Genomic DNA, 15,614 nt, shown 5'->3' with positions numbered 1-15,614 from the left:
TATATATATATATATATATATATATATATATATATATATATATATATATATATATATATATATATATATATAGATTGATATTTTGCCATTACTTTGATACCATATAAGAAATTATTTTTAAAATTCTGTATTTTAAATTTCTTATCAATATTTGATTAAATTATGATATAGAAAGATTTTTCGGAACTTGAATGATTCATTCTCGTTGCAGATTCTTCCAGGGTCTTACACAAAAGACAAGTCTCTAATGAAACAGGTAAATATTTTTTCCTATTTAGTATGTAGATGAAACATTTTTTTTCATTTTGTGATAGACAAATTGATTGAGGTTTATTGGCACAAGAGCCATGTTTCATTTTGATGTGTCAAATATATGACAGATGAAAAATATTTGAGGTAAGAAATAAAAGATTTTAAAATTGTAGTTGCCAAGAGAAACATACACAATGTCGAAATAAAAACTCAAAACAGTTGTAAAGGAAACGCACGAAAGGTAAAAAACTAAGATAGCTTGATAAAAACGAGCAAAATCCAAATAAAGTCAGAACAGTAAAAAGAAATTAAGAACAGAAAAAATGAATAAAAGACTTACAACATTTCTATTTTGTTGATGTAAGGGTATGTGAAAAATTATAGAGCAGGTAAAACTTTCCTTCCTGTTGAAGCTATATTAGCTCCATGTTGAAACTTGAAGCCTGGGCTTATTGACACTTAATTTTTTCAAAAATGATTTTTTCTCCACATTAATTCTTGCATCTTCAGTATGTTCTTCATGTGACTTAGTCATATTGTATTTGAGAGTGGCATTACTATCTTAGATACTCTAAGTTCTCGTTTCATTTTAAGAATCGAAATTTTGGAACTTCATTCGTCGTGGTAAGATTATTAAAGGACTTAGGGTCAAAATTAATAGGAGACGATGGTCTCACAATGCCGGCAGTAACTGCGGTATCTGTTCTTTCAAGTATTAGATAGAAGTGATAAGAGGCTTCTTATGACTCTTATCAATTCTTATCACTTTCCTTCTACTTTTTTATTCTAATTTTTTCATTTTCTTTTTAATTTCTTGTATACGAAATATATAGTATAGGTTGATATAAGGTGTGTTTTTAGTAATCGAATACGCGTACATAGACGTTTCAAAATGACCAATAGAAAGTACAATTTGTATTTTGTTCTTGATGGCACTACTGATCACGGAGAACCATACAGGAAGACAGACACCGTCTCTGAGATTCACAATTTCGGGTCTAATTTTGGTGTTAGCCGATGCCCTATAGATTCAAAATCACCTCTACGAATGTTGACCACCCTTAACATCATGCCGAAAATGACCTTTTCGCTTGAAGTGAAGAAAAGCCAAAAGCAGTAGCTGAGGAGGGAAGGGGGAAATCAGAAGGGAGGCCAGATCGAGAATTCCATACCACATAGAGAAACGCGTGATCCTTGATGCTATTTTATGTTAGAAAAATAAGGATAAATAAGAAATAACCAAAACTTTTAAATAAAATTCAGATTATTTAACTTTCAAATGCATATGATCAATTTCTTGCCTATATATGACCATAAAAATTATAATAGCATCTTCTATAGTTTTAAGGCAAGTTAATTTGACTGTACTGTATTAGGCTACTTCATTGGTGTGTGACGTATTTCCTATTATTACATGTCTTATGGCCATGTGGCATTACAACAACTAGAAGCAGTTGCTTTTCTAAAATTCATATTTCTGTTATTTACTATGCGACTTTTATTATCAAGGCAAAAAGGGAAATTTGTCAGGTGAATCAATTCCTTTGTTTCAATTTGGACATGATTAACTGCTATTTGCAATGTTTAACAAACTAGAAACTTTCGAAATGTCGATTCCAAATAGAGAGGTGACACAATATTTCAGCTTTAAGTCAAACAGATCTTTTTTTATTTACTCTTTATAGAAAGAAACAGAAAACAAGATTTTTTTTTTTTTTACTTTCTCATATATGTAGTATAAAGAAAGTATAATAACGGTGAAAAAACTCGAACTCGAGATTTTGATGAATTTCCACGCTTTACACCTACCTGAGATCGAAAAGTACATTTCTGGAAAATGTCCGTCTAGCTGGTTGAATATCTGTTACAAAGATAACACAAAAACGCGTTGAGCTAGACCGGTGAAATTCGATATACTGTTTTTACAACAAATGTGCAGATTTCTATTGAATTTTGATTAAAATCTGCTCAGAGGAAGTTCGTTTGCTCGGCTATTCAAATATAGGTCAACACGATGATTACAAAATGAAGTGAGATAAAATTAGGTACACATATTTTACATCTATACTGTAGAGACCTCTCAATTTTTGAGTCAAATGCAATAATGGGTTGATTGTCTGTCGGTCTGTACTTTCAGAAACATGCAAATGCTACAATTTAAAAACACAGCGACTTCAATATATCAAATATGATAAGGAATTTTGTAACTACGAGTGCAATTCTGTGTCAATTTTTTGTTTCATTCGGTTGGGAAAAACAAGTCTAAAACATTAATTTGATTTTTGGATGCTATTAATTGTATGCCTGGGATTAATAACCAAAACATTGCCAAGGAACGATAAATTCAATAAAAAAACTAAATCCGTGCCAAAGTTTAATATTTCGTAACTATTGTATGCCAGTGCCATGTAAGGCATTCTCTGGAAAGACAAATTTAATAGGAAGTATGTAAGAAAGTTTTCAGGATGCATTTTCTCCCGCTTGTACACAAGGTTCCAATTCTAAATCACAAATGAAAAATCTGGTACGATTCCCGATTGACAAAAAATTTCTTAAAAGCAACTTGGCAGAAAACCGATTCGTATCGAGAGATAAAAATTACAAATCAGACCTCCAAAGATGAACAAATAGCTTTTCGAAAAGCACCAAGATTATATTCTCTTTCTCGTAGTCTCGGACAGAAGGTTAAAAAAACATTCGTTTTGAACATAGATTTTTATTGCAGAGAATATTAAATATATGTATTTGAAGAAAAATTTTATTTGAAAACAATCAGTTGTTTTTCAAAATACCCTTGAATCTTATCAGATCTATTTCAATAGGCGGAAATATAAATTCAGTGCTTTTACTGTAACTGCCAATTCTCAAAGAGAATAGCTCATGCCTGATGCATTCTCGAATATATTTTCCTTCTTAATTTCATCTTTAAAAAATTAAGCAGACGTCAGAAACTAAATTTTAAGCTTTCTCTCTATTTTTTTAAAAAAAATTTTTCGCTTCTCTACGACAAAAATTTTGCCTAAAGTTTCCTTGTTATAAAAATTCTTGTTGTCAATGGAAAGGCGATGGTTTGTTCCTTTAATCCGGTGAAGTAGCCAGGGAAGTAACATGTACCTATATTAAAGTTACTATGCTAAATTTGTTGGTATGAGATATAGGGCCACTGGCGGCGAAAAAAGGAAGTTACAAAAAATAAAGGAAATAGGTCAAAACGTCCAATTAGAAAAATGTACTCTATATCATAATAAAAACATAAGAAAAATTTTCTTGAAATTACCTACATATAAGATATTTATGATTAAATTTATGAAATTTCTGTGACTTGAAAAAAGAACATTTCTCTACACCCTCCTTTCCCGAGGACGCTTTTCAGATTTTTTTACTCCTTCGTTGCTTAAATTTCATTCCCTCGTTGATTAACTCGAAAATTCTGTACGTTTATATAGGAGAATACATTTTTCAATTTAGAAGAAATCCTTCTCTAGGTCAAGGGAAACTCGGAATTTTAATCGCAAAAATCTCCCTCCAAAATTATTCTGATAGCTCCAAATTTTTTTTTCTATGTTTTAATTGTGGTATACCGTACATTTCCCTCACTGAACCTTTCGACCAATATCCTTTATGATTGTTTTCGGTTATTTTTTGTAACATTTGTATTTTACCACAGCGGCGAAAAATGAAGAAATTGTTTCAATAAGTACAATATAGTAACTTTACTATAGGTACATGCAACTTTTCTGGTTATAAGAGACACCTTTTAGAACTTAAAAAGAACTTTAGCGATCACCCTATATATTTAAAAATCCAATGTTGTTTATTTCATTACATTTATTTCATACATATTTTTACTTCCGTAGATAGGAAATCGAATTCTGAACAAATAAATGGAATGGAAGAGGAAATAGAGTTTATTCCTATATCGGAGGAAGAATTATACGAAGGACCACTCACAGTTCGAGAAAACTTTACAGAAACTTTAAACTGGTATTTTCAAGAAAACATCATAGGGTAAGGAATGAATTAAATAGATCACTTGAACTAAATAACTAAGTCAAAATCTTCAACAAAAAAAAATGATATATATATATATATATACCGGGTGCGGCATTGATTCGTGAAACTTCAAAAAATCATAATAAAAAAAGCAATGCTCGAAAAAAATTACGATTTGCGGGAATATGTTCAGAGAGCCTTTGGATTTCGTTATTTCCATTAAAAAATGTATTTAAAAATGACCGATAGATGGCGCTTACACGTCATACGGAGGCTGTTTATGCGAATCAGTATAGCTATAAAATACAAGGCTGGAAATGGATCTGTCATTCGACGTCAGTAGCATGCTAACGCTACTGGATCGAGCATTAGTGGTTACACTGTTCTATAAGAACGGTGAATCCGCGACTAAAGCATTGCGACAGTTACGGACGGTGAAAGGAATTAAGGCGAAGAAAAACCCAATCTCATTGAATGGGATATTGGATTTAGTTCGCCGTTTTGAGGAAACGGGAAGATTAGAGGATCGTCCACGAAGTAGCAGACCATCCGACAGCCCTGACCGCGTCCCTGTTGTCCAAAGGGTCATGAGAAATGTGGCAGCCGAGACTTCAACGGGGAGTTGCAGTGCACGTGAAGCAGGAAAAATAACAGGAATTCCGGAAAGGTCGATCCGAAGCATTCTGTACGAATTTTGAAACTGCATCCGTACAAGATAGTGGCATTGCACCATTTGTTGCCAGCAGATTGCGAGAAAAGACAAGCCTTTGCATCATGGGTGCTCGCACAAATAGCACGTGAACCACAAGGGTTACTGAACATCATGTGGACAGATGAAGCCCACTTTTCATTGCATTGTGACGTCAATACGCAAAACAGTCGTATCTGGGCAGCATCAAACCCTTGTACGTACACGACCAAACCCCTACATTCTCCACATGTGACTGTTTGGTGCGGTTTCACTGCGTCCTTCATTCTAGGCCTTTTCTTTTTTGAAGAGCGTTGTCCTGTATCCGGTTTTAAAACCTATTCTGTCACTGAAGAACGCTATCTTAGGCTTTTGCGAGACCACGTTATGCCTGCTTTGCAGCAAAGACGCGCGTTATCTTCCGTCACCTTCATGCAGGATGGTGCCCCGCTCCACGTTGCTAGTTCCGTTAATACGTTCCTCCTAGACACATTCACTGAGGACAGAGTGATAATCAGAGGATATAAGAATGAGTGGCCCTCACGATTGCCAGATCTTTCTCAAGCAGACTTTTGGTTGTGGGGATCCTGGTCTCGTGTATACCGGGGCTTTCCTGCCACTTTGATGAAACGGAAAGATGCCATTCAGTTAGCCGTTAGTGGCATCGATGCCGACATGTTATACGCAGCTGTAATAGATGTAGTGACGCGCCTCACTTGCTTAATACCTTGTGGTGGCGGTCATGTTGAGCATCTTTTGCTTTAAAATAAAATGCACTATAATGTTACTGTGCTCCGTTTTCCTGATTTGCATAAACCGTCTCGGTATGACCGTGTGAACGCCATATATTGGTCATTTTTAAATACATTTTTAATGGAAATAACGAAATTCAAAGGTTCTCTGAACATATTCCCGCAAACCGCAATTTTTTTCGAGTATTACTTTTTTTATTATGATTTTTGAAGTTTGCTCGAATCTATGCCGCACCCGGTATATATATTCGGGCAAAAATATAGGGAGTCCAAAACTGTTGGAAACTGTAAAAAAAATAATAATAAATTGGGTTTTAACTATGATTTTTTTTAAGTAAAAGCACATTCTTAAAAGTTTTTTTCATGCTGATAACATGCGGATTTGATGATCTAGGGGATCGTAAACTACTCGAAAGCAGTTTTGAATCCATATTTGCAAAAATATTAAAACTTGAAAAAAAAAAAAGCTTGAAAATGTAAAAACTTTTATATTCTATAATTTGATATAAGCGTGTAATGTAAAAACTGGGGAATTTTAAATATATTCAAGAAAAACTAAAATGGGAAAACCACAAAACATTGCTGCAACATCAGTAGCGAGTTCGCAGACAGAGTAGTGAAATTCGAATGATAAATTCAGAGCAAGGATAATAGGCATTAAGTAGATGAAAAATTACTAGAAAACATAGGATTGCAGATAACGTTTTTCAATGAAAATAGCAAAAACAGACGTCGAAAAGACAATGAACCTGACGAAGAAAAGGACCCTATGAATGGGAGGATTAAGAACTACGTAATCGAGAAACCTTCTCATATGTAAATTTTTTCAGGTGTTGGAGAAAAATAAAAGCAGTGAGTGAGTATTCTTAATGATCATTGCAGAATTGATGGTCGTTAAACTTCATTCGCAAACAAGTCAGATTTCATGAATGCAACTAAAATGTACTGGTGCTCTATCAAGCATTAACCAAATGTTCTGGAGTATAATTGTCGTTTTCCTAAATCCGAAGGAACGTGCTGAAAGAAAAGAAGGTATTTAGGGCCGCTGAGGTGTTTGGGCATAAGATAGTGTCCCAATAAATGGCCCAGCTCAGATGTTAATATCAAACTTGTGTTGTACGTTCGACGAGATAGTGATGTGGGGATTTTCGAATGACCAAATATTCACCTTGTGTGTGTTGAATATACCTTCTTTCGTAAACCAGGCTTCATCTGAGAAAAATACTCCATCAGAAAAGTGTACATCTTCCTGTATGGCATCAAGCATCCAGCGTGAGAACTTCATCCGATTTGCGATTTTCACTGAAAAACGTTACCTGCAATCCTATGTTTTTTGGTAATTTTTCATATACTAAATGCCCACTATCCTTGCTCTGAATTTATCTTTCGAATTTCACTACGCTGTCTGCGAACATCGGTATTGATGTTGCAGCGATGCTTTCTGGTTTTCCCATTTTAGTTTTTCTTCAATATCTTTAAAACTCCCCAGTTTTCAAACTACACACTTATATCAAATTATAAAATACTAGCTGATCCGGCAAACGGTCTGCCATATAAATTATTTCTAGTGAATATTTTGGTTGTTAATTAAAAAATAACGAATGTATTGTAAGTGTGTGGGGATGGGATCTATGACAGAAAGAGGAATAGAGTGCTGTAGACGATGATCGCCGAAAAAAACAAAAAAAACACCAACCATTCATTTCTCAATACAATGTATTTCATTAACGTAACGAATATATACATTGTTTGATCTCTTAAAATTTAAACTTAAAGTGATAAAAGTGATTTATTTTTTATCCTAATGTATAAAAATGAAATAAGGAAAATCAATATTCATTTCGAAGAGCAATTAAGTGTACGCTATTTTTTATTAGTCCGTCTTTAGCCAACACAAATAAGCTCAATAGTTTGCCCACGCGAGAACATGCCACGTATGCCCGTGGGTAAAACATGGTGTACCCAAATCTAAGCCGCAAACAGACATCGTTTGGCCTTGCGACTTATTGTTTGTCTTTGCGAATGCCAATTTAATAGGAAATTGAACGCGTTTGAATTCAATTGGAACGTCTGTGAGAATGTTTGGAATTCGTGGCAGCAAAACATTTTTGGTTTGGAATTTGCCTTTCAAAATGCTGGCTTCGATAACATTTTTCATCAATTTTTTGATGACCAATCGCCTGCCATTGCACAGCCGTGGTGCATTCGAATTTCGAAGTATAATAACCGAAGATCAAACTTTCAGTCGTAGAAGGTGTGGTGACATGCCTGGCAAATCCAGTGAGTTCAAAAACTCTGTTGGATAATTTACAGCTTTGTTAGCATCGTAAGCTGTATGATGCCAAGTCACCTAGCAACGGTTTGCTGTATCTTGAAGTTTAAATCGTCGACGTCCACATATTTTGGAATTATCCAAAAATGGCTCTTTCTGCTAGCCAAGCATAATTTATGTATTGTGTGCTTACATCGGGAAATATGCGGTCAATGAGAGCATTTTGCGAATCAACGATAGTATAGAAATTAGTGGGCAATTTTATGCATCCAGTATTTTTATAGACAGTAACTTTTCCATCGCCGATATCTAACAATTGGTCCGAGAATGTGTCAGCAGATGAATCTTGTAGCACTTGGACCCGCATGTTTATTTTTAGCTGAGCTTTTTTAACATTACGCCACAGTGGCGATGATTTCCAGCAAGCGCTGATCTCATCAGCGTAGGCTGAACGTGGAATGACAGGATAGGGGCACCCTAATTACCTAGCGTTATGAAATATACTTTACGTCCTATTTTCATCCCTACCAAATACACATAAAAAATTTCATAAAAATAGGTCGAATCGTTTCGGAGGAGTACGAACACAAACCAATCTCTCTGTGTGATGATGTGGGGCCGCGGTGGCCTGGTGGTAAGGTCTCGGCTTCGGAACCGGAAGGTTTCAAGTTCGAGACCTGATTCCACCGAAGAACCGTCGTGTAAGGGGGTCAGTTGCACGTTAAATCCGTCCTGACCAAACGTCCTCCCGCTGGTGTGGTGCGGTGTGGAGAGGGGGGTGGCAGCTCAGGTGTCGTCCACGTCATCTGACCGTGGTTAAAAATTACGAGGTCCGTCCCAAAATAGCCCTAGTGTCGCTTCAAACGGGACGTTAATATAACTAAACTAAACTGTGTGATGATGCATGAACATAAACAGTTTTTTTAATTAATAATTCAAATATTACCAGGCCCTGACGACATCTTTTGACTGCCCTTGCCATATATATGAAAGGGCATTTTATGGTCAATTAAATTTTTTGTACGCACATCGTCAATGGTGTACCGAAGTGCAAATTTTCAAAAGTAATATAAGCGTAAAACAATTAAGTTTAAAAATTATTATTTTCCCACTATGTTTCAGTCTACAGAAATCAAATCTAATTTCAATTTTTCTAAACAATGTTATCGCAAATACAGCACACTACCGAGTATACGGCCTAATGTGGTGGAAGGACTGGCTGGATAACAAAAAAGTTGGAGTGGTCGGAGTTCTATGAATTCCTTTCTCTGCCCACCAATAACAGAAGAGAAAATTTTTGTACCAAAACTCACTGCTATAATACGTATTTTCTCGCTTCTTACTGAGCACTTAGCCCTCCATTTACCTCAATGTGAACGGTGCCGCGGCCTGGTGGAAGTAGTGGCCAGTTATGTATCGAGTTAAAATAGAAGGTTCTGTACTGGTAGTTAATGTATGTTTATTTACTACACTGCACGTTTCAAGAATTTCTCAGAGAAAAAGTGAGTTAAAAGAATATAAACTGTTCATATTTTAATATAAATTCTGTAATGCCCAACTTAAATTCAGGAAACATAAACAAAATATTACAGTAAATCGAAGGCCTTATTCTTAAGAAAAATTGGCTCAAACTGATTTTATTTTTCATTGATAAATGATTACACAGATATGAAAAGATAACCCATAGATAAGAATCAAAACTTACAGTTTTTAGGTTTTGTAAAAGTCTGTAATGGATAACTTAATAGATTCCTAGCCTTCCTTATTTAATTACGATATAAGAAAACTAAGCAGGATCGTACGGAAGTTGGAAAATCGTGAACTGGATACTCGGGAGTGTACTGTACTGATTGTAGTAATTGCTTCATCGTTTCATTTTATAGGCCGGGCAACAAAGAAAATGTTGCTTTCATTTTGCCTCCAAGTATCACCACATGGGTCGTTCAGGCAGTGTCTATATCTCGAACGCACGGAATATGCGTTGCAGAACCTCAAAAAATAGTATCTTTCAAGAAAATATTTGTGCAGTTAAACCTTCCCTAATCAATGGTCAGAAACCAACAGGTGGAAATTCCTGTTACAGTTTTCAACTATGGAACAAAGAGACTTAGTGTAAGTAAGTTAGATATTTTATTGATTACAAGTCATATTATAAAAAATACAGCTGTTTTTGTAGTGCAATATTTTAAAATCTGGCATCCATCGCATGAGAAACAGAATAATTATTCCTAAAATAGATTAATCATAACGAGATTGAATTCAAAGGAAAGTGGTTTTATTTTATAGAGCTTAGAACTTTTAACATATTTATGAAAATATACGGCAATATTATGTGAATGATATAAATATTTGTGAATATATGGTAATTCTAGTTTATTAAAAACAATTTAAATTTTATGTTAAAAGACTTATTTCGGTATTTTAACTTATCAGAAGTCGGATTTTGACGAAACACTTCAGCTCTACATTAACGGATTAAAAGTTGACTAAGCCTAATTTGTAATAAAGTTAAAAGATGACCATTTTGCAAGTTCTAAAAGCTGCATAAAGATTTTATCGATTACCCGGTGTAAGGTATATATTGTAATATACATTGTAGTGAAACTTGTCTTCAAGTGTGAAAATACTAGCGCGTTATGCTTCCAAGGCTTAGTCGGTAGCGGCAGATAAACGGTTCAAATCCCAATACTGTCACAATGTGTAAATGTTTGTTGTTATCATTCGTTTCTTTCTTCCTGTCAAATTATTTATTCTTCTTATTTTTTATTATAATTAACTATAATTATTGTTGTTAAATTAACTGTATCTTATCTCTAGAATGTTCTAGAAGGGTTTTTTTTTACTGTTTATAATTAGATGTATGATTGAGTTCTAAGTGATAAAAGGACTCATGCCGGGTTTACACTCGGCCATATATATAAGACAGACAGTAGACAAAGAAATGAGTAGAAAGGAACTGATTTTTGTTTGCCACAATTTTATACGATAGATTCAGGCATTCCATGCTTGGCTATAAATTGCCGTTTTGTCTTCCCTAAATATTTTTTACTGGATATATTATTAAAATTATGGATATTTACAAAAACAAACATAGTAAAATTAAAAAAAAGGTCAACATACTTAGATTTGATAAACTATAGGAAAAAATGATAAGTAAAATGAAAAAAAGGGAAAATACAACCTCGTATCAGAAAGAATAAAGAGCTAAAAATGTCGGAATTAATGTATGATAAGTTATCTATTTTTCCACTCCAAATTCTACAAACACATGCGCAGTAAGAAAAATATACAATACACAGGCATGTTGTTGTCCCATCGGGACAAATACTTCCCATGGACTGAACAGCATTTTTCAGCTTTTCTACGCATGCGCGCCTACTGACCGTTTTATATCTGGCCGAGTGTAAATCCACTTTCAAGTTAAGTTAGGAAACCTATGATTTCATTCCAGCTTAGCTTAAAAGTTTCTTTAGCTACTTTTATCTATGCTACAATCTGTGAAGATATTGGGTAAATTCAATACAACGGAAGAGTTGCAAAGAAGTCAAAGAGTGAAAGTATATCCACCAAAGTTTTGGCCTGTTATCACAATTTTTCAATTTTTCTCAACTACAGGTTTGAGAAAAATTCCTGACTCGAAAGAAACGGTGCCAAAAATGCCTATTGATACCAGTTCCGCTTCTATCAGCATTTCACTACTATCTATTCTGACATACCAGCTACCCAGAAATCCCTGTATTTTCGTCAGAGATAACCAACAAGATATTAATAAATGGTTGAAGGACTTTGAACGAATCGCCACTATAACCATTAGGATTATCATCTGTGCATGGCTAAAGTCATTTGCTTTCTTGCTGAGACAACTCGACAATTTTGCTGGAACAGTTTTTGGTCAATCACAGTCCTGGTGCTGGCAAAAAGGAAGACTGCATTTGAATTTTTTGATGAGCTCTCTTTCTCCTTTGAAGCGTTACTAAATACCCGTCCTTTGGTCTTTCATAGTCTAGGCAATTCGCAATTTCTTGGATTCATTTTTATTTAAGAGTTGTGGAAAATACAAAAACTATAAGAAACTGTGGGCATTACCATCGCTCTCTTTTATACACCAAAATACTGCTGGAATGGTAAGTTAAAGCTGAGGGATTACGGATGAGCATTAAATCAACAATCAGTTGATATGCATTACAATTTTAAAGCAGATAAAAAAAATATTCAGTGCAAGGATTCGCCGTCGTTTGTATTTTCTTTCCTATTTTTCAAAAATTGAAAATCTTTATTAAATCTCAACTGGCATGCCAGCTGCCTCCAAAATTAATCGGATTGATTAATTAAAGAATAATAACAGCAGCCTAAAAAGAATGTATCACAGAATGTAAGCTGAAAACCAGAGGAAAGGATATATCCAAAACATTCTTGCGTACTCTCTAATAACGTTGTTATCCCATATAACACCTTGGATGGGCCCTTGCGTACAATAGTTAAGAAATATTAACCTTTGACGTGAATTATCCCAAACCAAATTTGATGTATTTAAGTCATTGCGTTTTCTATTTATTACGTTACACATTTCGGAAAATACTGACCAACAGACGGTCAACCTCTTATTGTATTTGGCTTAAAATGTAATAGGTGTCTGCATTATAGATATAAAATCTGTTACTAAATCATTTTATCTAACTCACTTCGTTTTATTTGCTATCGAGTTAACTTATATTCAAACTGCTGGACAGATATTCCTCTGAAAGGATTTCTCTCATTTGATAGGGTCCACAGATAATGTGTAAAGTCTGTATACGAAATTTCATTCATCTAGCTTAAAACGATTTGAGCTATCTTTGTCACAGATAGACAGACAGAGAGACATTTTCCAGCATTGTGTTTTTTGAAATCAGGAGAGTCTGAAATGTGGAGATCCGTCAAAATCTTAAGTTTTTTGACGATTACAATACTTTCTCCATACTTCGTGTATTAGAAAGTTAAAAAAAAAAATATTAATCAAAACAAAATACTTAACAGAAAAAAATTGTTTGTAATCAAGGCTCTCATTACAACTTGCTATAGCCTGGAATGATGGCCACATAATATGAAATCAAGCAAGGAGTTCAAACTATCAACTCTCTCATAAATAGACTTGCATACATATCAGGGAATATCTTGCCCGATGTGCAGAGCTATTTCTTCTCCATCTGACATCTAGTATTCAATTTCTAAAATTATTTTCGCAAACATTTCATTAAAATCATATTTTTCTTTGAAATTTCGTAAATAAGGTCTAAATTTTTAAATATAACTCTTAACGAAGCTATAAATAAAGTTCTTCCCTCACCAATAATATTACAGAAATTATTATTTTCCACGTTAAACCACATAATAAGAACAAAATTAAAACATGCTTTGTTTAAATTTATGCATGCAAGTAGTTTTACAAAGAGAGGAAAAATGGACCTAGGAAAAAGCAGAAAATTTTATGTTTTTCATCGAATAAGGTTTAGAATCAAATCATGAAATTTGTAGTTTAATCAAATATGAATTCTCGAATTTTAAAAATTATTTCTGAAATTATTAGGGGAAAACTGTAAAAAAAAACGTGGAAATTTTAAATAGTTTAAATTAAATATGTAGCAGTCCCATTACTCTATCTTCTCTTTTGGATAATAGATGGCAATGTCTGATTAGGTACGCATCCCATAGTGCTTTGCGATTGTAATGAGAATGAGATGTGATGTGTTCTGTGAGGTGTGTGAGCTAATTTCTTGTCTTGTCTTTCGTCTTTGTGTTTGTTTTGTGGGAAATGTGATCCTTAAAACAATGTTCCCGAAAACATACGTTCTCTTGCTTCTACTGCGCAGATCAAAATGATCTAAATTCCACCACAAATGTCTTTAAATCTTATTCATTTAGAAAGTTCAAAACGACACGTGTGGCCTTGAAATTGAATCTTGAATGGCATATGAAGTTTCATATTGCTGCAGTTCATTATTTTCGAACAACAGAAAAGACTGATACATGTATTTTCTGATTTATATTATATAGATTTTTCTCAAATTATTCCCTGCTTGAATTAACATTCACTGAATCTTTCCTGAAGATATATTTCACTTTATGAACAGAATTTATTTCCTAAATAGAACTAGAAATTCACTAATCATATTTGTGTTAAATTTACATTAAATATTATTTGTCAAACGAAAAGTAATTTTTAACTTTCTTAATTTCAGGCTGTCGTGTACATGTACCCAGCGGAAGGTTTATGCACTGGAATGAGCGATGACGGAAAAAGTGAGAGAAAACGACTCATCATCGAAAATAATTCGGCAGCAACTGTTACGTTTCCAGTCGTACTTCTGAAAACAGGAACGTTCGATATAAAAGTAGTGGCTTTAACTGTAGAAGGAGGTGATGTCATAGTACAAAAACTGAATGTAGAAGTAAGTGATTCCTGTATTTTACAGATCAATATGTATTTATGTCACACGTTATATAGGTGGTTATCAAAATAATGGAAACACCTGTGAATAAAAGAGACAAGCTTTAAAATATAATAATAGCCACCAGTTATTTTTATAAATAGCAGTGTATATATTCTGACTTTATTGAAGCTTTATTTATTAGCTTTATTGACGTTCTACAATAAAGACCTCTCAGATTTTGAAAGAGGCCGGAATGTAGAAGCCCATCTAACTGAAGCAAATGTGATAGAACCATTCTAACTTCTGTTCAAAGTCATGAAACCATACATACAACGCAGGAAGACAAGTTCGGAAAAGCAAAATAGTGGGCGGAAACAGAAGCTCAATGAAAAAGACCGACGGGTGTTGAAGCGGATCGTAATATCTAAAAAGCGAACAATTCCAGAAAAAGGGACCACAAAACTCAATACCCATCTGGATTCTCCAGTATCAGTGGTTACAGTTAGAAGGCACCTTCATAAACAGAACATTTATGGCAGAACAGCAATTCCTAAACCACTTGTCACAGATGTTAATGGTAAACGTCGTCTGCGGTGGTGCCACACTCACTAAACCTTTTCAATTGATAAGTGGGAGAAAGTAATATGGTCTGACTAATTGTGCTTCACACTTTTTCCTACAATAGGATAGGTGCACGTTTGGAAGCGTATGATGATGTTTGTCTCCTTCCAACGGATAGGCATGGAGGGCGATCTGTCATGATATGGACAGCCGTGTCGTGGTTTTCTACTGGACTAATTGTAACCCTGAAAGGAAGGATCATTGGGGAGAAGTATAAAGAAGTTTTAGTGACCAAGTCCATCCTATGATGCAAACTTTGTTTCCTGTAGAGAGGGAATTTTACAGGTTGATAATGCACCTATCCATGCAGCGAAATATGTTCAATCATGGTTCGATGAACACGAGGTTGAAGTTAAACATTTCTCTTATCCCGCATAGTCACCCGACCTCCGTGATAACGGGAATTTTGCCAAAGGACCTCAGAGCAACAGAAATTTTCACTAAATTTCAAATAAGAACTTCTAGTAATAAAGTTAAAATAGGAAAAAAATGCTTCAGCAAAAAAGATTATCAGATGTATTTTGACAAATTCGAACAACATCCTGCAGAATGGTTTATTCATCGTTTTCAAATTAGAATCCCAGATATGGATGGAATAGAAATTTTGACAGATGGTTCAAAAGATG

At 34.3% G+C, this 15,614-nt stretch overlaps 1 protein-coding gene across 1 annotated transcript in view; it reads left to right on the top strand.

Moving 5' to 3' along the window:
- The window catches only part of LOC129989363 (A.superbus venom factor 1-like), a 184,637-nt gene that overhangs the window by 83,029 nt on the left and 85,994 nt on the right, over nucleotides 1-15,614 (top strand). Inside the window, 4 exon segments of the mRNA XM_056097853.1 lie at nucleotides 212-256; nucleotides 4,110-4,260; nucleotides 9,841-10,069; nucleotides 14,176-14,385. Of these exon segments, the coding sequence (XP_055953828.1) occupies nucleotides 212-256; nucleotides 4,110-4,260; nucleotides 9,841-10,069; nucleotides 14,176-14,385 (635 nt within the window).

Source organism: Argiope bruennichi, chromosome 10 (genome assembly GCF_947563725.1).
Source record: "Argiope bruennichi chromosome 10, qqArgBrue1.1, whole genome shotgun sequence".
Lineage (NCBI taxonomy): Eukaryota > Metazoa > Arthropoda > Arachnida > Araneae > Araneidae > Argiope > Argiope bruennichi.
The sequence above is the reverse complement of the archived record's forward strand: the minus strand, read 5'-3'. Positions and strand labels throughout refer to the sequence as shown.